The 23,656-nt window shown below is 47.5% G+C and overlaps 1 protein-coding gene across 3 annotated transcripts in view; it reads left to right on the top strand.

The window, feature by feature from the left end:
- The window catches only part of FIRRM (FIGNL1 interacting regulator of recombination and mitosis), a 229,243-nt gene that overhangs the window by 32,418 nt on the left and 173,169 nt on the right, over positions 1-23,656 (top strand). For all 3 annotated transcript variants that reach the window (XM_075335974.1, XM_075335975.1, XM_075335976.1), the window contains one exon: positions 14,311-14,451. In XM_075335974.1, the coding sequence (XP_075192089.1) occupies positions 14,311-14,451 (141 nt within the window). The remainder of the gene's footprint in view (positions 1-14,310; positions 14,452-23,656) is intronic.

Genomic DNA, 23,656 nt, shown 5'->3' with positions numbered 1-23,656 from the left:
CAAAAGGAAGGAGTAAAAAGGGGATGTCAGGACCATGGCCTGCCCCCATGTGTCAACAAGAAGGACTCCAGTCATTAGAAGGGGGCTGTAGTCTGTCTGCAGTTCCTCTGGTTATTTTATAACGAAGGTGGGATTATAGTGACATTTCTTATTCACTTTATATATAACTATACTGGCCCTCCTACCCATAGGTATACATGGTGTGAGGTAGCGTGGTCGGCTGCGCAGCAGAAGACACGGGATCCAGGCACCAAGGTTCACAGCAGACGGTTTAATACTCAAACAAAAGTCCACAACAGTACACATGTGCCTCTCCGGCAGAAAACTCAGGGAGTTGTGTTCACTCCCTCACACTAGGCACCCCCGCCCTTGTTCCTGTTTCCTTTTAACCCTTCATTCAGCCTGTAGGGAAACAGCATTAACCCTGGAGTGGAGTTGCTTTCTATCATGGAGTGAGCACAACCGGGGCGAGACATACCGGCCGTCATAGATAACCCCGGTCACAGTCTCACATACCCCCCCCTCAGTTCAAGCGTGCGGGGTTGAACTCCCGCCATCAAACACGGGCCGCGGGACAAGGCATCGGCGTTGCCCTGCAACCTACCGGCCCGGTGTTCAACCGTAAACCGGAAGTTCTGCAGAGAAAGGAACCACCGGGTAACCCGGGCATTCCGTTCCTTGGCGGACCTCATCCAGACCAGTGGAGAGTGATCCGTCACCAAGCGAAACTGCCGTCCCAGCAGGTAATAGCGTAGGGACTCCAAGGCCCACTTGATCGCCAGGCACTCCTTCTCCACTACGCTATAATTCCGCTCGGGAGGGGTGAGCTTCCTACTTAAGAAGGTGACGGGGTGTTCCTCCCCCTGAACCACCTGAGACAGCACTGCCCCCAGGCCGACCTCAGAGGCATCAGTCTGTACTATGAACTCCTTCCGGAAATCAGGGTTTACAAGAACGGGCTGTCCGCACAGAACCCCCTTCAGGGCCCGGAAGGAGTCCTCGGCCTGCGGAGTCCAGCGCACCATGACGGACTTCTTGCCTTTGAGAAGGTCCGTCAAGGGGGCTGATAGTCCCGCAAAATCTTTTACAAACCTCCTGTAGTACCCCACGATACCCAGGAAGGCCCTAACCTGCTTCGTGGTCAGGGGTCTAGGCCACTTCTGGATCGCCTCAACCTTGTTAATTTGGGGCTTAATCACTCCTTGGCCTATCACGTAGCCCAAGTAGCGGGCTTCCGTGAGTCCCAACGCACATTTCTTGGGATTGGCTGTCAACCCGGCTGTTCGAAGCGCGTCCACCACCGCTTGTACCTGTTCCAAGTGGGTCTGCCACTCGGAGCTGTAAATAATGATGTCATCAAGGTACGCTGATGCATACGCCTGGTGGGGTTCCAGCACCAAGTCCATCAACCTCTGGAACGTGGCCGGAGCGCCATGTAACCCAAAAGGCAAGACAACATAGTGGAAGAGACCCTCCGGCGTAACAAAAGCGGTTTTCTCCTTGGCGGATTCCGTCAGTGGCACCTGCCAGTACCCCTTGGTCAGGTCGAGCGTGGTGAAATATCGCGCCTGTCCCAGCCTATCAATCAGCTCATCCACCCGGGGCATGGGGTAGAGATCGAACTTGGATATTTCGTTCAATCTCCTAAAGTCATTGCAGAACCTTAAGGAGCCATCGGGTTTTGGTATTAGGACAATGGGACTAGCCCATTCACTCCGGGATTTTTCGATGACCCCCAGGCGTAGCATTGTCTTCACTTCCTCTGATATGGCTTGTCTTCGAGCCTCCGGCACCCGGTATGACTTCAGGCATACCTTCAGGTGAGGCTCGGTGACAATGTCATGCCGTATCAGACTGGTCCTACCCGGCAACTCGGAGAAGACATCGGGGTTCTGCTGAACCAGCCGTCTGGCCTCTCGCCTCTGTTGCTTGGTGAGGGCTTCTCCAATCCTTACTTCCGGTTCGTCCTCTCCGGAGGTTGCTGGAGCCGGGTTTGAACGACCCGAAGAGGAGGGAGATGGGGGAACATCAACCATCAGGCTTTCCCGTTCCTGCCACGGTTTTAATAGGTTGACATGGTATATTTGTTCAGGTTTCCGCCTACCGGGCTGCAATACCTTATAATTGACCACCCCGACTCTTTCCTTTATCTCGTAGGGGCCTTGCCACTGAGCCAGGAATTTACTCTCCGCCGTGGGGATCAATACCAACACCCGATCCCCGGGTTTAAAGGTCCGCACGGTGGCTTGTCTATTGTAGCGGCCGCTTTGCGCGGCCTGAGCCTCCTGTAAATGCTCCTTCACAATTGGCATGACCGCGCTTATGCGGTTCTGCATTCCTAAAATGTGTTCAATCACACTTTTATGGGGGGTGGGGTCTTGCTCCCCCCATGTTTCCTTTGCCAGGTCCAACAATCCCCGGGGATGTCGCCCGTATAACAACTCAAAAGGCGAAAACCCCGTGGATGCCTGTGGCACCTCTCGTATGGCAAACATCAAATAGGGAAGCATCATATCCCAGTCTTTCCCGTCTTTGGAGATCACCCTTTTGAGCATGGTTTTCAGGGTTTTATTGAATCGTTCTACTAACCCATCCGTCTGAGGATGATACACAGACGTACGCAACTGCTTGATCTGGAGTAGCCGGCATAGCTCTTTGGTCACTTTAGACATGAATGGGGTCCCCTGATCCGTAAGGATCTCCTTGGGCAACCCCACCCGGCAGAACACAGCAAACAACTCCCGAGCTATAAGCTTCGCTGCAGTATGTCTGAGAGGTATCGCCTCTGGATACCGGGTGGCATAGTCAACAATCACTAGGATGTAGAAAAAACAAAAAGCCAGCACTAAATGTGCACTTCAGCACTAAACATTCCAAACTGTACTTATTATAAAAATTTTTGAGATTTTTGGCAAAAAATTGCAATTTCTTGAGCTGCCTCGCCACGTCACGGCAAATCTCATTTGAGGCAGTCCTACACTAAAATATTTTTATAAAATGTGCCATGCGGCCTCACATATGAATAGTAGAACTGCTCTTGGCAGCACTCACCTGGTCTATTTCAATCCCGTACCCATGACTGAGTCATGGCTGTGGGCGGGACAGGTCCAAGCAAATGCTGCATGAAGTAAATAGCCTGTGGACAAGGCCTGATGACTTAATGTGAACAGTCACCAACCGCCAAAATCTAGACAGATGGAATACATCCCAAATTGGGGTGCATAGCAAGGTGGAGGTCAACCACCGACCAATTCAATGAAGAAAAAACAAAAAGCCAGCACTAAATGTGCACTTCAGCACTAAACATTCCAAACTGTACTTATTTTAAAAATTTTTGAGATTTTTGGCAAAAAATTGCAATTTCTTGAGCTGCCTCGCCACGTCACGGCAAATCTCATTTGAGGCAGTCCTACACTAAAATATTTTTATAAAATGTGCCATACGGCCTCACATATGAATAGTAGAACTGCTCTTGGCAGCACTCACCTGGTCTATTTCAATCCCGTACCCATGACTGAGTCATGGCTGTGGGCGGGACAGGTCCAAGCAAATGCTGCATGAAGTAAATAGCCTGTGGACAAGGCCTGATGACTTAATGTGAACAGTCACCAACCGCCAAAATCTAGACAGATGGAATACATCCCAAATTGGGGTGCATAGCAAGGTGGAGGTCAACCACCGACCAATTCAATGAAGAAAAAACAAAAAGCCAGCACTAAATGTGCACTTCAGCACTAAACATTCCAAACTGTACTTATTATAAAAATTTTTGAGATTTTTGGCAAAAAATTGCAATTTCTTGAGCTGCCTCGCCACGTCACGGCAAATCTCATTTGAGGCAGTCCTACACTAAAATATTTTTATAAAATGTGCCATACGGCCTCACATATGAATAGTAGAACTGCTCTCAGCAGCACTCACCTGGTCTATTTCAATCTGTGGGCGGGACCGGTCCAAGCAAATGCTGCATGAAGTAAATAGCCTGTGGACAAAGCCTGATGACGTGGCGAGGCAGCTCAAGAAATTGCAATTTTTTGCCAAAAATCTCAAAATTTTTTATAATAAGTACAGTTTGGAATGTTTAGTGCTGAAGTGCACATTTAGTGCTGGCCTTTTGTTTTTTCTTCATTGAATTGGTCGGTGGTTGACCTCCACCTTGCTATGCACCCCAATTTGGGATGTATTCCATCTGTCTAGATTTTGGCGGTTGGTGACTGTTCACATTAAGTCATCAGGCCTTGTCCACAGGCTATTTACTTCATGCAGCATTTGCTTGGACCTGTCCCGCCCACAGCCATGACTCAGTCATGGGTACGGGATTGAAATAGACCAGGTGAGTGCTGCTGAGAGCAGTTCTACTATTCATATGTGAGGCCGTATGGCACATTTTATAAAAATATTTTAGTGTAGGACTGCCTCAAATGAGATTTGCCGTGACGTGGCGAGGCAGCTCAAGAAATTGCAATTTTTTGCCAAAAATCTCAAAAATTTTTTTTATAATAAGTACAGTTTGGAATGTTTAGTGCTGAAGTGCACATTTGGTGCTGGCTTTTTGTTTTTAATCACTAGGATGTGTTGGTGCCCTCGAGCAGACTTTACGAGGGGCCCCACCAGATCCATCCCTATCCGTTCAAAAGGGACTTCTATAATGGGTAAGGGCACCAACGGACTGCGAAAGTGGGTCAGGGGTGCGGTAAGCTGACACTCCGGGCAGGTTTCGCAGAACCGTTTTACCTCCCCAAAGACCCCGGGCCAATGGAACCTTTGCAATATTCGCTCCTGCGTTTTCTTGACCCCTAGGTGGCCACTCATCAGGTGTTTATGAGCCAAGTCGAGGACCCGCTGGCGATACGGCTGGGGCACCACCAACTGCTCTACCCCCACGCCCCGTATTTCATCTACCCGGTAGAGTAAATCCTGCTTAAGAGCGAAATGGGGGTACCTTACCTGGGCACCGGGCAGCTGTGCCACCCCGTCAACTACTGTCACCCGACTCCGGGCATGTATTAATGTAGGGTCCTGGAGTTGGGCTGTCCCAAACGTATCCGGGGACGCCTCCAACTCCGGGATGGGCTCGACCGTCTCAGCCTCTCCTGCCAATACCTCTAGGGGCGACCTATCGGGTTCACATTCTGTCCCTATCATGGGAACCCCTACGGCAGGCGTCCCGGATTCAGGATTGTAGGGCTCAGGTCCCGGACTGACCAATATCTGAGGGGACTTAGGAGGTCCCTTCCATAAAGTCCAAAAATAGGGCAGATCCCTTCCTAGGATCACGTCATAGGGAAGAGTGTTAATAAGTCCCACCTCATGTTGCACCTGACCGCAAGGTGCTGTGATGGTGACAATCCCCGTGGGATAGTCTCGGCGGTCCCCATGTATGCAAACCACCCCCACGGTACGTCCTGTGGCCTTTACTTTAGCCCTTAGGGTTGATCGCACAAGGGTCACTAAGCTTCCGGAATCCAACAAGCCTGTAACCGGACATCCATTCACCTGTATTTGGCACAAGTGGGGTTCAGTCTCTGGGGAGACCAGGTCAGCGGTACACACCACCTGAGTATACATTGAACCCCGCCGGGTAACCCCACAATCCATGGGCTCCGTGGTGAGTGGACACTGGGCTTCCATATGTCCCACCCGCTGGCACCGCCAACATCTAATAGGGAAGGAAACCCCCTTGACGAGTTGTCGTTTAGGGTACAGAACCTTCCGGACCTCAGGGACGGCGGGCGCGGCCTCAGACGGGACGGTAGCGGACTCCTGCACCGGTGTCGGCGGTGGGTCCTTGGCCCTAGGCTTGGAGGGGCCGGACCGACGGGTGGTACGCAAAGTCTCAGTGTCCCGTATCAAGTCCTGCGTAGCCACATGCCGCTCTACCAGGGACACTAATTGGTCCAGGGTACTCGGGTCGCCCTGTCCTACCCACCGTTGAATGGTGACGGGTAAAGTGCGCACAAAACGATCAACTACTACCCTTTCCACCATTTGCGCCGGGCTCAGAGTGTCAGGCTGCAACCACTTTTTTACGAGATGTAACAAGTCATAGGCCTGGGAGCGTACGGGTTTGGCTTCCTCATAGAACCACTGATTTACCCGCTGAGCCCGTACATAGGTATTCACCCCCAACCGAGCCAGTATTTCGGCTTTCAAAGACGCATATTCTATGGCGTCCTCGGTACAGAGGTCCAGGTACGCTTTTTGGGGCTCCCCCGTCAGATAGGGCGACAATACCTCAGCCCACTGGGGGGTCGGCAGCTTTTCCCGCTCGGCCACCCGCTCAAACACCGCCAGGAACGCTTCCACATCATCCCCCGGGGTCATCTTTTGCAACGCTTGTCTCACCGCTTTCCGGACGCTGCCGTCGTCACCCGGTCCCGGGGTTGTTGCTGCCGGTCCGGCACGGATCGACTTGGCCAGGAGGACCATCTGTTCTTGGTGCCTCTGTTCCTGCAATTTCAAGGATTGCTGCTGATGATCCAACGTCCGGAGCAGGTGTGTATTCGTCTGTTGTTGCTGTGCAGTAGCCTGAGCCAGCTGCTTTAGTATGTCCTCCATGGCGTCGCCGGGTTTGGGCTGTAGTATAGCCGCTCGAATCCAGGACATGCGCTGCTGGGTCACCAGGGATGGATGCTACACCTCACCGGGCTGGCATGCCCGCCGATTCTCCACCATATGTGAGGTAGCGTGGTCGGCTGCGCAGCAGAAGACACGGGATCCAGGCACCAAGGTTCACAGCAGACGGTTTAATACTCAAACAAAAGTCCACAACAGTACACATGTGCCTCTCCGGCAGAAAACTCAGGGAGTTGTGTTCACTCCCTCACACTAGGCACCCCCGCCCTTGTTCCTGTTTCCTTTTAACCCTTCTTTCAGCCTGTAGGGAAACAGCATTAACCCTGGAGTGGAGTTGCTTTCTATCATGGAGTGAGCACAACCGGGGCGAGACATACCGGCCGTCATAGATAACCCCGGTCACAGTCTCACAATGGCTGCAGAAAGTAGCAAGCTATCTGCTACAACTTGCTCAAATCCAGAAAAAGGAAAATATAAATAAGCAAACTGCACTAAAATGCCTCGAAATGCAAACATCAAGAAACGCCTGCCATGAATCCTGCACATATTGTGTAGATGATGTTCTATCTAATTCTGACTAATGTCCAGCTTGTAAGGCCATGTGCCCACAGGAGAAAATGCCTGCGGATTTTGCTGCGGAAAGCCTGCGGATTTTATAGGTTTTTCAGATAAATCCGCAGGTTTTCGCAAGTACAGACACTCTCCATGTTTATCTTATGGGATTTGGGGAGTGCTGTATCAATGCTGCAGTATTTGCAACTGCGGAAAATGATGTGGATTTCCCACAGCCGCACAAAATTGCATGTCCATTATTCATGCGGAATTATCTGCGGAATTCCAGGCCCTCCACTATGGAGATACAGGGTGGGAATTCCGCAGTAATTCCGCACGAAATCTGCAGGCTTACCACAACAATTCTGCAGAAATACCGCATCAGTGGGTAGCTACAGATTCCAAGGAGTTGCTGATTGAACCTGCGGAAATACCTGCAGAAAAGTGCGCAGGTACGATCTCCCGTAGGCACAGGGCCTTAAACTGCTCCAATATGCCTGTTATCAGGACTGCAGAGAGCCAAGAAGGGAGAGTAAAACGTAACTGCCCGTCGGGTATCGACCTCCTGGTTGTGGATGATAGGAGTTAATGTTCTGTGGATGATGGGTGTACGAGGTGCCTTCCTGTTGACAATGGGGAGCAGGCCATGGCCCTCTGCCCATATCCCCTTTTTCTCCCCCCTTCTTCTTTGTCGCTCCATTGGGAGACCCAGACAATTGGGTGTATAGCTTCTGCCTCCGGAGGCCACACAAAGTATTACACTTTAAAAAGTGTAACCCCTCCCCTCTGCTATACACCCTCCCGTGCATCACGGGCCCATCAGTTTTTATGCTTTGTGTTGAAGGAGGCACACATGCACGCAAGCTCCACAAGTTAGTCGGCAGCAGCTGCTGACTATATCGGATGGAAGAAAAGAGGGCCCATTACAGGGCTCCCGGCATGCTCCCTTCTCACCCCACTCTGAGTCGGCGGTGCTGTTAAGGTTGAGGTACCCATTGTGGGTACACAGGCAGGAGCCACATGCCGTTTTCCTTCCCCATCCCTTACAGGGCTCTGGGTGAAGTGGGATCCTAAACGGTCTCCAGGCACTGGGACCGCGCTCCCTCCGCAGCCCCTGGGGGAATCTGCTGGACAGGAGCCCGGGTATCGTCAGGGACATGGCCCTGCTACTCTGAGGTACTCTGTGTCCCCTTGGGGACGGCGCATAGAGCGCCTGTTTGATACACGCTGCAGCAGCTGCTGGGTGTGTTGGTGCGCCGGGACTACCGCGCTGGCCGCGCTTGTTTGCCGGCCGCGCTTATAACTCGAGTCCCCGGCTTTTGCGGCCTAGTACCGCATATTCCCGCCCCCGGGCCTGCCAGTCAGGAGTAAGGGCGGGACGCTGCACGGAACGTCAGCGCTGAGGGCAGGAGCATACTTTGTATCCTCCTCCCCCCTCACTGTGCACAGTGGGGCACCAGATTCCCGCACTTTTTAGTGCACGCCCACGGCTCCCTCTTCCTCACAGAACGCTAGCAGCCATTACTAGCAGCACGGCTGACGCTGGGGATCTTCAGAGACGAGCTCCAACAGCGCTGGGAGCCCAGGCAGGGAATCTGGTGGTCACACAAACGCTGAGGGCGGTCGGTAAGCAGCACCTGTTACTAGGTGCTTGCTCCCCTGGGTGCAGAAGTGTATATTTATATCCATATTTTGTATACATTTACTCTGTACGGCCGCACTGTGTCCTTGGCTATATACCCTCTCTGATTGCTCTAAAAGGAGACAACAGCATGTCGTCCGAAAAAAGCAAGGGTGCCAGGGCACAGGTTTACTTTGCAACCTGTACCTCATGTGCGGCTATGCTACCTGCAGGTTCCTCCTATCCTCATTGTGCGCAATGCTCGGCCCCTGTGACACTCACTCAGCCGGAGCCTTTGCCACTGGTGGGACCCTCGGCCCAGGTGGAACAATCGGCTGCCACCGTCCAGGTGACAGGGACAGAGTTTGCAGTATTTGCTGACAAACTTTCTGAGTCTATGGATAGATGGTCTGCTAAGATTCTAGAGGCTTTGCAGTCCAGACTAGTAACACAGATCCCGGGCACTGTTGAATCATTGTCCCCAGGCCCCCCTAGGTTGGAGCAGCAAAGTGCTCCTGGGGCGACTCATAGCTCCCACGGTGAGGACTATGACACGGACCGCAGTCCCAGGCCAGCTAAGCGGGCTCGCTGGGAGCTTCCCTCGACTTCATCACAGTGTTCAGGGTCTCAGCATGAGGAATCTCTGGAAGATGAAGCGGAGGTGGCAGATCAGGGCTCTGATTCTGACGCCGCTCTCAACCTTGATACACCTGAAGGAGACGCCATAGTAAATGACCTTATAGCGTCCATCAATCAGGTGTTAGATCTTTCTCCTCCAACTCCTCAGATTGAGGAGTCAGCTTCTCAGCAGGAGAAATTCCATTTTAGGTTTCCTAAACGAGCACGGAGTGCATTTCTTGATCACTCCGACTTCAGAGATACAGTCCAGAAACACCGAGCTTTTCCAGATAAGCGCTTTACTAAGCGCCTTAATGACACACGTTATCCCTTTCCCCCTGACGTAGTCAAGGGTTGGGCTCAGTGTCCCAAGGTGGATCCTCCAGTCTCCAGACTGGCGGCTAGATCCATAGTTCCAGTGGCAGATGGTGCATCACTCAAGGATGCCACTGACAGGCAGATAAAGCTCCTGATGAAATCCATCTATGAGGCTATAGGCGCGTCTTTTGCTCCGGCATTTGCAGCCGTATGGGCACTCCAAGCTATCTCAGCTTGTCAGTCTGAGATTAATGCAGTTACACGTGCCTCTACTCCACAGGTTGTGTCCTTAACCTCTCAGGCGTCGGCGTTTGCGTCCTACGCCATGAATGCTGTCCTGGACTCTGCGAGCCGTACGGCGGTAGCATCCGCCAATTCGGTGGCAGTCCGCAGGGCTATGTGGCTACGTGAATGGAAGGCAGACTCTGCTTCCAAGAAGTTCTTAACCGGTTTGCCATTTTCTGGCGACCGCCTGTTTGGCGAGCAATTGGATAAAGTCATTAAACAATCCAAGGGAAAGGAATCGTCCTTGCCCCAGTCCAAACCCAACAGACCTCCACAAAGGAAGGTACAATCGAGATTTCGGTCCTTTCGGACCTCAGCCAAGTCTCAATTCTCCTCGTCCAACAGGCCACAGAAGGGTCAGAGGAACTCTGACTCATGGCGGTCTAAGTCACGTCCTAAAAAGACCGCCGGAGGAACCGCTGCCAAAGCGGCCTCCTCATGACTTTCGGCCTCCCCAAACCGCATCCTCGGTCGGTGGCAGGCTCTCCCGCTTTTGCGACGCCTGGTTGCCACATGTCCAAGACCGATGGGTGAGAGACATTCTGTCTCACGGTTACAGGATAGAATTCCGCTCTCGTCCTCCGACTCGTTTCTTCAGAACATCTCCGCCCCCCGAGCAAGCCGATGCTCTTCTTCAGGCGGTGAGCACTCTGAAAACAGAAGGAGTGGTGATCCCTGTTCCCCTTCAGCAATGGGGTCAAGGTTTCTACTCCAACTTGTTTGTAGTGCCAAAAAAGGACGGATCTTTCCGTCCCGTCCTGGACCTCAAGCTGCTCAACAAACATGTGAACGCCAGGCGGTTCCGGATGGAATCCCTCCGCTCCGTCATCGCCTCAATGTCCCAAGGAGACTTCCTAGCATCAATCGACATCAGAGATGCTTATCTCCACGTGCCGATTGCACCAGAGCATCAGCGCTTCCTGCGTTTCGCCATCGGGGACGAACACTTTCAGTTCGTGGCGCTGCCCTTTGGCCTGGCGACAGCCCCTCGGGTCTTCACCAAGGTCATGGCAACAGTGGTAGCGGTCCTGCACTCGCAGGGACACTCGGTGATCCCTTACTTAGACGATCTCCTGGTCAAGGCCCCCTCTCAGGTGGCATGCCAACACAGCCTGAACATTGCTCTGGAGACTCTCCAGAGATTCGGGTGGATCATCAATTTCCCAAAGTCAAAATTGACTCCGACCCAATCGCTGACATATCTCGGGATGGAGTTTCACACTCTCTCAACGATAGTGAAACTTCCGCTGGACAAACAACGTTCACTACGGACAGGGGTGCAATCGCTCCTTCGAGCCCAGTCGCACCCCTTGAGACGCCTCATGCACTTCCTAGGGAAGATGGTGGCGGCAATGGAGGCAGTTCCATTTGCGCAGTTTCATCTGCGTCCACTTCAATGGGACATTCTCCGAAAATGGGACAGGAAGTCGACGTCTCTCGACAGGAACGTCTCCCTGTCTCGGACAGCCAAGGCCTCTCTTCAGTGGTGGCTTCTTCCCACGTCTTTGTCGAAGGGGAAATCATTTCTGCCCCCATCCTGGGCGGTGGTCACGACGGATGCGAGTCTGTCAGGGTGGGGAGCGGTCTTCCTCCACCACAGGGCTCAGGGTACCTGGACTCAGCCAGAGTCCTCCCTGCAGATCAATGTTCTGGAGATAAGGGCAGTGTATCTAGCCCTAAAGGCGTTCCAGCCGTGGCTGGAGGGCAGGCAGATCCGAATTCAGTCGGACAACGCCATGGCAGTGGCATACATCAACCACCAAGGCGGCACACGCAGTCGGCCAGCCTTCCAGGAAGTTCGGCGGATTCTGCTGTGGGTGGAAGCCACAGCCTCCACCATCTCCGCAGTTCACATCCCGGGCGTAGAAAACTGGGAAGCAGACTTTCTCAGTCGCCAGGGCATGGATGCAGGGGAATGGTCTCTTCACCCAGAAGTGTTTCAAGAGATCTGTTGCCGCTGGGGGAAGCCGGACGTCGACCTAATGGCGTCCCGGCACAACAACAAGGTCCCGGCATTCATGGCACGGTCTCAAGATCACAAAGCTCTGGCAGCAGACGCGCTAGTTCAGGATTGGTCGCAGTTTCGACTGCCTTATGTATTTCCTTCTCTGGCCCTACTGCCCAGAGTATTACGCAAGATCAGGTCCGACTGCAGCCGCGCCATCCTCATCGCCCCAGACTGGCCGAGGAGGTCGTGGTACCCAGATCTGTGGCATCTCACGGTGGGTCAACCGTGGGCACTGCCAGACCGTCCAGACTTACTGTCTCAAGGGCCATTTTTCCATCTGAATTCTGCGGCCCTCAACCTGACTGTGTGGCCATTGAGTCCTGGATCCTAGCGTCTTCAGGGTTATCTCAAGAGGTCATTGCCACTATGAGACAGGCCAGGAAACCCAACGTCCGCCAAGATCTACCACAGGACGTGGAGAATCTTCTTATCCTGGTGCTCTGATCAGGGTTTTTCTCCCTGGCCATTTGCCTTGCCCACTTTTCTGTCCTTCCTTCAATCCGGACTGGAAAAGGGTTTGTCTCTCGGCTCCCTTAAGGGACAAGTATCGGCGCTATCTGTGTTTTTTCAAAAGCGTCTAGCCAGGCTTCCGCAGGTCCGCACGTTCCTGCAGGGAGTTTGTCACATAGTCCCTCCTTACAAGCGTCCGCTAGAACCTTGGGATCTGAACAGGGTGCTAACGGCTCTTCAGAAACCACCTTTCGAGCCAATGAGAGAGATTTCTCTTTCACGCCTTTCACAAAAGGTGGTCTTCCTAGTGGCAGTCACATCACTTCGGAGAGTGTCGGAGCTGGCTGCACTGTCATGCAAAGCCCCCTTCCTGGTGTTCCACCAGGACAAGGTGGTTCTGCGTCCGGTTCCGGAATTTCTCCCTAAGGTGGTATCCCCTTTTCATCTTAATCAGGATATCTCCTTACCTTCTTTTTGCCCTCATCCAGTTCACCAATGTGAAAAGGATTTGCACTTGTTAGATCTCGTGAGAGCACTCAGGCTCTACATTTCACGCACGGCGCCCCTGCGCCGTTCTGATGCACTCTTTGTCCTTGTCGCTGGCCAGCGTAAGGGGTCGCAGGCTTCCAAGTCAACCTTGGCTAGATGGATCAAGGAACAGATTCTTGAAGCCTACCGTTCCTCTGGGCTTCCGATTCCTTCAGGGCTGAAAGCCCATTCTACCAGAGCCGTAGGTGCGTCCTGGGCATTGCGGCACCAGGCTACGGCTCAGCAGGTGTGTCAGGCGGCTACCTGGTCGAGTCTGCACACTTTTACAAAACACTATCAGGTGCATGCATATGCTTCGGCAGATGCCGCCCTAGGTAGGCGAGTCCTTCAGGCGGCAGTTGCACACCTGTAAGAAGAGGCCGTTTTTTCGGCTCTTTTTATCGAGGTATTCTTTTACCCACCCAGGGATTGCTTTTGGACATCCCAATTGTCTGGGTCTCCCAATGGAGCGACAAAGAAGAAGGGAATTTTTTTTACTTACCGTAAATTCCTTTTCTTCTAGCTCCTATTGGGAGACCCAGCACCCGCCCCTGTTCCCTTCGGGCTGTTGTTTTTTTGTGTACACATGTTGTTCATGTTCATTGTTCTTTGGTTCATGGTTCAGTTCTCCGAACATCCTTCGGATTGAATTTACCTTAGACCAATTTATAAGTTTCCTCCTTCCTGCTTTGGCACCAAAACTGATGGGCCCGTGATGCACGGGAGGGTGTATAGCAGAGGGGAGGGGTTACACTTTTTAAAGTGTAATACTTTGTGTGGCCTCCGGAGGCAGAAGCTATACACCCAATTGTCTGGGTCTCCCAATAGGAGCTAGAAGAAAAGGAATTTACGGTAAGTAAACAAAATTCCCTTCTTTTCATCTATTAGAATTAGGCAGAACGTCAATCTACACTGTATATGCAGGATTCATGGCAGGAGTGTATCACATGTGATTTTAGCACTGTTTGCTTAACTTATATTTTACTATTTCTTACTTCATGTTGGATTTTCCATTGCTAATATCATCCTTGAATATTTATGTAAATGAGCCTACAAGTGCATGAAGGGCGGCCCGGTTCCCAGCTGGTGCCATGATCCTCTGCATTAATTCCCTTCCAGAGAAGACTTAGCTACATGCATACATCTCCATGCAACTTTCATTTTCTACATTGCAGTACAACATTTAATTTTGGATTCTGGGTGCTACAGACCACGGTGTCACATTATTCTATATTTCATACACTAGGTCCAAAGTATGTCTTACTGCAGTGTAACCAGATGATACATGCATCCCAAGTGACAATCTATAAATTCACGTATAGAGTGATCATTTCTTGTAACTTCTATTTGCCAGGATATGTCTCAGTGGATAGAAGCATTAACTGCTTGTGTGCGGTATGTCTGCTCTATAGAGGAACCCGTGCCCTTTGAATATATCCAGTCTCTTCCTTCATCTGTGCTGCAGGTTCTTACAGATACTTTCACCCACTGCAAGGTGAGCTGTTTGTGTGAAATGATGTTTCAAAAAAAAAAAAAAAACCCTTTATTTTTTTTTTCTTTTAATACCTTTTTTTATGTCACTGATGCCTGTTCCACACATCAGTAAAAAACAGACGTTCTTTACTGACGTGTAAAAAACGCCTATGTCCCTCCGTGTGCCGTGATTTACGGCACATGGTGGTTAACCATGTGCAATCCGTGATTGCACATGGACATAACTCACCTGTCACGTTCCTGCTCTCCATGGTGCTGAAGTCCTCAGCGCTGCAGCATCCGCCCACCACTCTCTGCAGCTGTTTCCGGGTCGGCTCTGGCTGCATTCATGAATATGCATGAGCTGGCCAGGAAGCTGCAGAGAGCTGGGGCTGCAGAGAGCGTCGCTGGAGAAGTTGAGTTGAAAATGTATATGTCCGTGTTTTTCTGGTACGTGTTTCACGGATCACACCATAGTGTGGTCCGTGGGACATCAGTGATGCCAGAAAAAAACGGACATGTCTCCGTGTGGCAATCACGGACACGCGTCTACGCCGCACGGAAACACGATCAGTGAAAAATCACTGATGTGTGTGCAGACCCATTGATTATAATGGATCTGCATATGTCAGTAATTCTTGTACGTATAAAAACTAGCACATACGTACCAGAATCACTGACCTCTGAATCAGGCCTTCGGATTAAGTAAATAACACCCCCTGATGGGTGAAAATGCAGCAGTTGTCCGCTGTATATCATAGCTGAGACCCTGCAGTTTCCACCTGCACCATCGAGTTTAACATTGACTGTGGCAATTTAACCCCCCTAGATGCTGTTGGCAATCTCGACAGCAGCAACATTTATATGGTTAACAGAGGAAGAGGGCTCATTCTTTTACTCCATCAGTACCCTGTTCAGGTCCCAATGGTTGCCATTGCACCCAAGTTCAAAAATTCAATAAAACGTGTATTAAAAAAAGGTAGAAAAAATGCACAAAATCATGAAAAACTGCTTTGCCAGTAAAAGCGTAGTTTGTGTTAAAGCAAAAAAACATACAATTGGTAGTGTCACGTTTGAAACAACCCAAACTATAAAACTCACATTAATTATCCTGTACAGTGAACAATGTAAAAACATAAAATAAACAAAAGTCTAGCTGCTTCATCATAGTGACACGCAAATAATTCAACAACCAGTGTTCACTGAAAACAAGCCCTGACGCAGCTGTAAAGTTACAACTGTCAGAATATGGAGCTGGAAAGACAAACTAGACTTTGTCAAATATTGTTTATAGTGTGCAAAAGTAGCAAAGAATAAAAAATGTATACAAATCTAGTATCACAGAAATCCAGCTGGCCCAAAGGATTGTTGTCTTATCACTTTTACCCCACAGTGAACGGTGTAAAAAAAAAATAAAAATCCTGAATTGCTGTTTTTTAGTTATTTTGTATCTGAAAATCTGAATCATTCCAAAATATTATGTACCCATCACACAAAGAACAAGCACTCATACAGCTCTGTTGTCCAAAAATGTAAAAAGTTATCGTTCTAGGAATATGTTGACCCCAAATAACTTTGGAGAAATATTCATTTTTCTCATGCACAAGTAGCGAAACACAAAAAGAGAAACCTGATATAAATCTGGTTAAGCAATCACAAAAACAAACAGAGAAACCACTCACCATTCAGCTGGAATGCCGGTATACACCATAAATCAATCTGTGTGCAGGCTCGGGCAGATGGCAGCAAACCGCACAATAGAGGACCATCAATCAGATAAACAAGTCCAGCTGGGCTTCCACAGATAAAAGTAAAAATTATCTTTTATTTGTAGTTAAAAAATGTCCAATAGCGGCACTGGCATGACAATACTCATATTCCATCATGGCTCAGTATGCAGACAACACGTTTCGGCAGAGCGCCTTCCTCGGGTCCGATCCACCATTGTAACAAACATATTTAAAAAAGAGTATGACCCGGTCAAAGACCCTCCCTGTGCAAATAGCTAAGCAGGTGATTAATCAACACAAGGGAGGGAACTAAAACCCACATAGTAAAAACAAAGTAACAGAAACACAGCTGTGGGCTCACTCACACTTGCACTATTTTGACGCAAACGGAGTCCGTCACTAATGTAGTACAGTTCATTTATTTACATTGGAAGCGCGACATCGTGTGGACACAAGCGGGTACTGCATGACACACACATGCGCCATAGTAACGCGCTTCCACTGTAAATAAATGAACTGTACTACATTAGTGACGGATTCCGTTTGCGTCAAAATAGCGCAAGTGTGAAACTAGCCTTTAGCCAATATATTTCAAAGCATATGAAATTCAGCGACCTAATGGATTCCTAACAATATTTTGAAAGATCTTAGTAATAATAAAGTTTTATTGGTTAAAAAATTGGATAATGGGGAGCCAATAGTGGTCCTTAATTCAGGACTTTATAAAATCTTGAATTTATTTGATCTTGAAAATAAAAATATGTATAGAGAGTTGCCATCTGATCCTATGGTGGAATTATCAAATTTATTAGACGAGGGATTATCTACCCATGCAATAAACATAAAATTAAGGGATTATTTATTTGTTGAACATCCTATAATCCCTATATATCATTCATTGGCCAAAGTTCATAAGGATGTGTTTCCCCATCGCTTAGATCCATTGTTGCAGGTTTTGGTGGTCTTAATGAGAAATTAGGTGATTGGGTAGACCACTACCTGCAACCATTGGTTAAAGGGAAGGTATCGTCAAAAAAAAAAAAAAGATTCCAATAAATGAAAAAATGTAAAGTAATAATGTTTTAATGTTTAGTTTAAATATTATTATTTTTTTTTAATTGATCAAAATCTAAAAAAAAAATTAAAAAGTTTGATATTTTCCACTGTTAAACACTAGGGGGAGCAGCTGCTGAAATCCTACAGAAATACGACTGTATAAAAAGCTTAGATTACAGCCTGTAGTAAAAGTGGGCGGAGTCTGCTCTCCTGTGTGTGATGGCACGCCTCCCCCCTCCCAATCTGAGTGTTTACAACAGATAAGAGAGAATGAAGTGTAAGGACACAATGTAGAGCCATTTTGTTGATGACCACAAATGTCCAAAGTGTCACCAAGGACAGCAGGAGTATCACACAGGACAGGATTAGATACATGGCTCTGCAGACAGTATCACACAGGAGAGGATTAGATACACAGCTCAGCAGACAGTATCACACAGGATAGGATTAGATACACAGCTCAGCACACAGTATCACACAGGATAGGATTAGATACACAGCGCAGCAGACAGTATCACACAATAGGATTAGATACAAAGCCCTGCAGACAGTATCAGGAGAGGATTAGATACACAGCTCAGCAGACAGTATCACACAGGAGAGGATTAGATACACAGCTGTGCAGACAGTATCACACAGGAGAGGATTAGATACACAGCTCAGCAGACAGTATCACACAGGATAGGATTAGATACACAGCTCAGCAGACAGTATCACACAGGAGAGGATTAGATACACAGCAGTGCAGACCATATCACACAGCAGAAGATTAGATACACAGCTCAGCAGACAGTATCATACAGGATAGGATTAGATATACAGCTCAGCAGACAGTATCACAGAGGAGAGGATTAGATACACAGCAGTTCAGGCCATATCACACAGCAGAGGATTAGATACACTGCTCAGCAGACAGTATCACACGATAGGGTTAGATACAAAGCCCTGCAGACAGTATCACACAGGAGGATTAGATACACAGCTCCGCAGACAGTATCACACAGGAGAGGATTAGATACACAGCTCTGCAGACAGTATCACACGATAGGATTAGATACACAGCCGTGCAGACAGTATCACACGATAGGATTACATACACAGCTCAGCAGACAGTATCACACAGGACAGGATTAGATACACGGCTCAGCAGACAGTATCACACAGGAGAGGATTAGATACACAGCCGTGCAGACAGTATCACAGAGCAGAGGATTAGATACACAGCTATGCAAACAGTATCACACAGGATAGAATTAGATACACAACCCTGCAGACAGTATCATCGGTACACACACATGTACTCACATGCAGTGGCGCGCGCACACACACACACACACCACCCCTGATGGGGACCTTGTGCGCCGTGCCACACACACGCGCGCGCACACACACACACACACACACACACACATCACCCCTGATGGGGACCTTGTGCCACACACACACACACACACACATACACACATACACGACCCCTGATGGGGACCTTGTGCCCCCCACACACACACACACACAATCACCCCTGATGGGGACCTTGTGCCACACACACACACACACACACAGACACATACATCACCCCTGATGGGGACCTTGTGACACACACACACACACACACAGCAGAGCTGGGGGAGCTGCGGCGGTGGGCAGAGCTGGGGGAGCTGCGGCGGTGGGCAGAGCTGGGGGAGCTGCGGCGGCAGGCAGAGCTGGGGGAGCTGCGGCGGCGGGCAGAGCTGGGGGAGCTGCGGCGGCGGGCAGATCTGGGGGAGCTGCGGCAGCGGGCAGTGAGGGGGCTTGGGAGAACGGGAGGGAGGGGGGTTGTCATTGGAGACGGTAACGGCGGGGGGGAGGGGCAGCGGCAGTAGCTGGGGCAGAGCAGGGGCTGGGGAGAACGGAGGGATGGAATGTCATCGGAGACTGTAACGGGGGAGGGGAGGCAGCCCGTACTTACACATCCCGGCGGGTGACAGGGGTAAAGTGGAGCAAACGGCACACGCTGTGAGCTCCACAATATTGGCACTGATCTCCGCCCTCTGCTGTGAACTGGACAGCCTAGGGGGCGCGTCCAGGTCACAGCAGAGGCCCACTGTAACGTTAGCAAAGGGGTCGGAGCCCAACTATCAGAGTCTATGCACAGGGGCTGCCATAAAGGAAGGAGTTACTGTCGTTACACACACGTCAAATCCAGCATGGCAGCCCCCAGTGCCTCCAGTATAATAAGAATTAAAACTAAATAAGCTGCGATTTTCATTTTGTATTAGAAATGCTTGATTTCATAATCACTATTTTTAATACAAAAATAAAAAAACGCGACACCTTCCCTTTAAACTTATTTCTAGCTATATAAGAGATACTAAGATTGTTGTGTCCACATTTGATGAGTTTTCAAGAGATGAAGATTTTTGATTTATTACATGTGATGTTATGGGATTATATCCTGCTGTATTACACAATGTTGCCATCTCATTTTTTGGACACATATAGCAGTTATGTTGTGGTAGTTAGGGATTTTTTGATTGATTCGGTACAGTATCTTCTCAGCCATAACTATTTTTCTATTGTTTTTTTCTTCAATGTAATGGAGTCAGTATGGGGGCCATTTTTTCACCTTCATTAGCTAACATTGTTATGGCAGTTTGGGAGGAGAAACATTTATATTCTCATTCCATTTTTTTTATCATTTGTTTTGCTGGGAAGATACATAGACGATTTGCTGACTATTTGTAGTGGCACTGCACAGGAGGCTATGGATTTCTTTGAGTACATTAATATAAATTACTTTAATTTAAAATTTACATATAACAAATTACATATTACATGGAACAAATGTCAATTTTTTAGAGATTATTTTATGATTTTATTTATTATTAATTTATCTGTTGCACACAAGAGAGTGGTTATTGCCCCTTATCGTCCTACACAGACCATGTGGTGTATTTAATTGAATGGCAGGCCTGTTACATACAGTATGTCGGATGCACGATAGGGCCTTTAAAAAAAATGTATTTGCAAGCATTTGTCGGACATACCCAATGCCCTAGCAGCAGGCACATCAGCTGTTTCCAAATATTTCCTAAGGACACATAAGGGGGAAACTAGATACTTTAGCTTTACGGGCATTGAGAAGGTTTCTAAACCATTACGGGGAGGAGATCATAGGAGAAAACTCTTTTAATCATGAGAATATATGGATTTTAACATTGGAGATACGTACTCTGAAGGGCTTAAATAGCAGACAAGACTTAATAATGTTATATTCATAAATACTACATGTTTGACTATTTGAATGCCTTGGATCAAAATGGTCTTTTTGTGATTATAATATGTGGGTTGAATAATGATTTTTTTCTAATAATGTTCTTTAAAAAAAAAAAAAAAAACTTGTACGGATTATGACAAATAATATATTGAGCTAGTTGTATATTAGGAATCCGTTAGGTAGCTGAATTTCATATGCTTTAAAATATATTGGCTAGAGCTGTGATTCTGTTACTTTATTTTTACTATGTGAGTACGTTCCCAGTTTAAGATCCCTCCCTTGTGTTGATTAATCACCTGCTTAGCTATTTGCACAGGGAGGGTCTCTGACGGGGTCATACTCTATTTAAATGATGTTTGTTACAATGGTGGATCGGACTCGAGGAAGGCGCTTTGCCGAAATGCGTTGTCTGCACACTGAGCCATGATGGAATATCAGTACTGTAATGCCAGTACCGCTATTGGACTTTTAAGCTACAAATAAAAGATCATTTTTACTTTTATCCGTGTATGCCCAGCTGGACATCTTTATCTGGTGATGGTCATGATATAAGGCTATGTTCACACTAGAAAAAGGATTTTTCTCAAGAAATTTCTTGAGTCTGAAAGATTAGTGCACTTGCGCTCAAAAAAACGCACCAATAACTCATGCGTTTTTGACGCATTTTTTGGTGCATTTTTTCTGCAGGTTGGTCCTTGCGTTTTTTTTTTTTTTGTTTTTTTTTACCATTGTCTATGGCAAAAAAACACAGGTACCTGCAGAAAAGAAGTGACGTGCACATTCTTTTTCTCAAGAAATTCTGCAGTAAGCATTTTCTTGAGAAAAAAACGCAGTGTGTGCACAGCTATTTTTTTTTCCCCATAGGTTTTGCTGGGGAATGTCTGCAGAAAAGTTACAACTATTTTCTCAAGAAATTTCTGTAGCAAAAACGCGGGTAAAAACGCATTGTGCGCACAAGGCCTAAATCTGGTTCCGCTATAATCATCGTGATCTAAAGGATAAAGCCACTCTGGAACTGCTGAACATTCATTCTGCCTCCCAAAAAACAGTGTTAGGCTAAGACCGCACTTTGCGTTCACCTACTTGCAGTTCTAAACGCACGTTGTGGGCTTAATTGATTTGACCAAAGTTGCCTTTTTCAGAACTTTAGCACTGAAAACGCATGCGTATTTACCGCGTTTAAGATGCGTTTTCAGCGCTTTTTACATGATTTTCCCCTTGCGTTTTGACATGCGTTTTGAACATCAAGACACTGCTAAATAAAGATTAAATAGTCAAACAGACTGAAAAAAGAGAAAAAAATAAGAAACAGATATAATTTATAAATTAACAATGAAATTTGTTAAATTTCTTGAAAATATTGCATATTAAAAAATCTTATTGCAAAAATAGCAATAAAAACAAAATTTTCACTAATTTAATTGTCGCACTATGTGTGTGTGTGTAAAGGGACATATTATTCCATTATTTTAATGTGTGAAAAACATGCGTTTTTGAAGTTAAAAACGCAGTGTTTCTGCACCTAAAAAGCAGGTAAAACGCAGGAAATTTGATGTTTGCTGCTTTTTGACATTTCTCATTGACTTCAATGTTAGAAAAACGCTGCAGAAATGGCAAAAACAATTGACATGCTGCTTCTTTGAACGCATGGTTTTTGCCACAAAATATGCAAATTAAATGCAGCGTTTAGAAACGCAAAGTGCGGTCTGAAAATCAACATTTACCATTGACTTTGCTGTAAAATCAAAACGCATGCATTTTGGCATGAAAAAGGTGCAGTTCAAAATGGACCTAAAAAGCAGCTGAAACGCAGGTGAAAACAGAAAGTGCGGACATAGCCTAAGGCTCTGCTGTCATCTGCTCTGTGCTTTACTCTGAGAACTTACATTGTGGTTTCCATCAAGATTCTCCAAAAACATGATTCAGCTGAAACACCGACAAAACCATTTACTGTAATGAGGCAGTCTTAACTGTTTGTTACTTAAAAAAAGAAAAACAAACAAGAAAAAAAAATGGAATAAAAAAAGTTACCACTAAAATGTTGTTATAGCTGCAAATTTTTCATTTTCACAAGGGATATTAGACGAGAATGGACCTTATAATTGGTTCCCCATTTTTCTCCCGAACGCAGTGATGTCCCACAAGTGGTTGTAAACTAATGGTTGGCCACAGGCGAGGGAAGGAGCACTGTTTGTGTGCACACGCTGTAGATTTGGTGCAGAAATTTTCTGCATCAAATCTGCACCTTCTGGCAGAAAAACACAGACAAAAAAAAATGCAAGTTTTTTTGTCTTTTTTTCCATGCTTTTTTTTTTTTTTTGTAAAGTCAATGGCAGGGCTAAAAAAACAAGGGAAAAAAACATCCCGAGAATTGACATGCAGCAGATTTTTTCTGCTCAAAAATCTACACCAAATCTGCTAGGAAAAAAAAACATGTGTGCAGCTTCAGGATAGGCATGCAAATTTTGGTGCAGATTTCTCAAAAAAAAGCATCAAAATCTGCATAAAAAGTGCAGTGTGCACATAGCCTTTAGCTTTTGAAATCTAGATTGTGTTTGAATAATGGTGGGTGCTACTTGCAGAGATCCTGATATGCTAGAAAAGCAAACCCCCACAAGTTACCACATTTCTGAAGCTTCACTCCTCACAGAATTTTATAATCTCGTAGTTTTTTTCTTTTTATGTTCTAGTTTCATAAAATTGTATGAGACACTTGTGGGTTGAACATGCTCACTTCACCACCCCTATATGAATTCCCTGAGCAGTGAAGTCTTACAAATGTGGTTTGCGTTTCTGGTACCTGAGGGGCTCTGCTAATGGCACTAACAATCCTTTCAAACAAAACCTGCATTTCAAAGTCAAATGGTTCTCTGCGGTGTTCTCAAACGGTAGTATATCACCACATATGGGGTACTGCCATGTTTTTGGTAGAAATTGCATAACAAATTTCGGGGTCCATTTTCTCCTATTACCGCTCGTGAGAATGACACATTAGTGGCTAAAGTAACATTTTAGCACTAAAAAAAAAAAGTTATTATTCTTTTTCATAGCCCAATCTTATAAGATTCTGTTGAACACTTGAGGCTTAAAAATGCTTACTTCACCCCTATATATATATGCCTTGAAGGGTTTAATTCCCCAAAGGCCTAAGACACTAAGAAATTCCTCCCTCCCCTCCTCAGTGC

Source organism: Anomaloglossus baeobatrachus, chromosome 2 (assembly GCF_048569485.1).
Source record: "Anomaloglossus baeobatrachus isolate aAnoBae1 chromosome 2, aAnoBae1.hap1, whole genome shotgun sequence".
Classification (NCBI taxonomy): Eukaryota; Metazoa; Chordata; class Amphibia; order Anura; family Aromobatidae; genus Anomaloglossus; species Anomaloglossus baeobatrachus.
The sequence above is the reverse complement of the archived record's forward strand: the minus strand, read 5'-3'. Positions and strand labels throughout refer to the sequence as shown.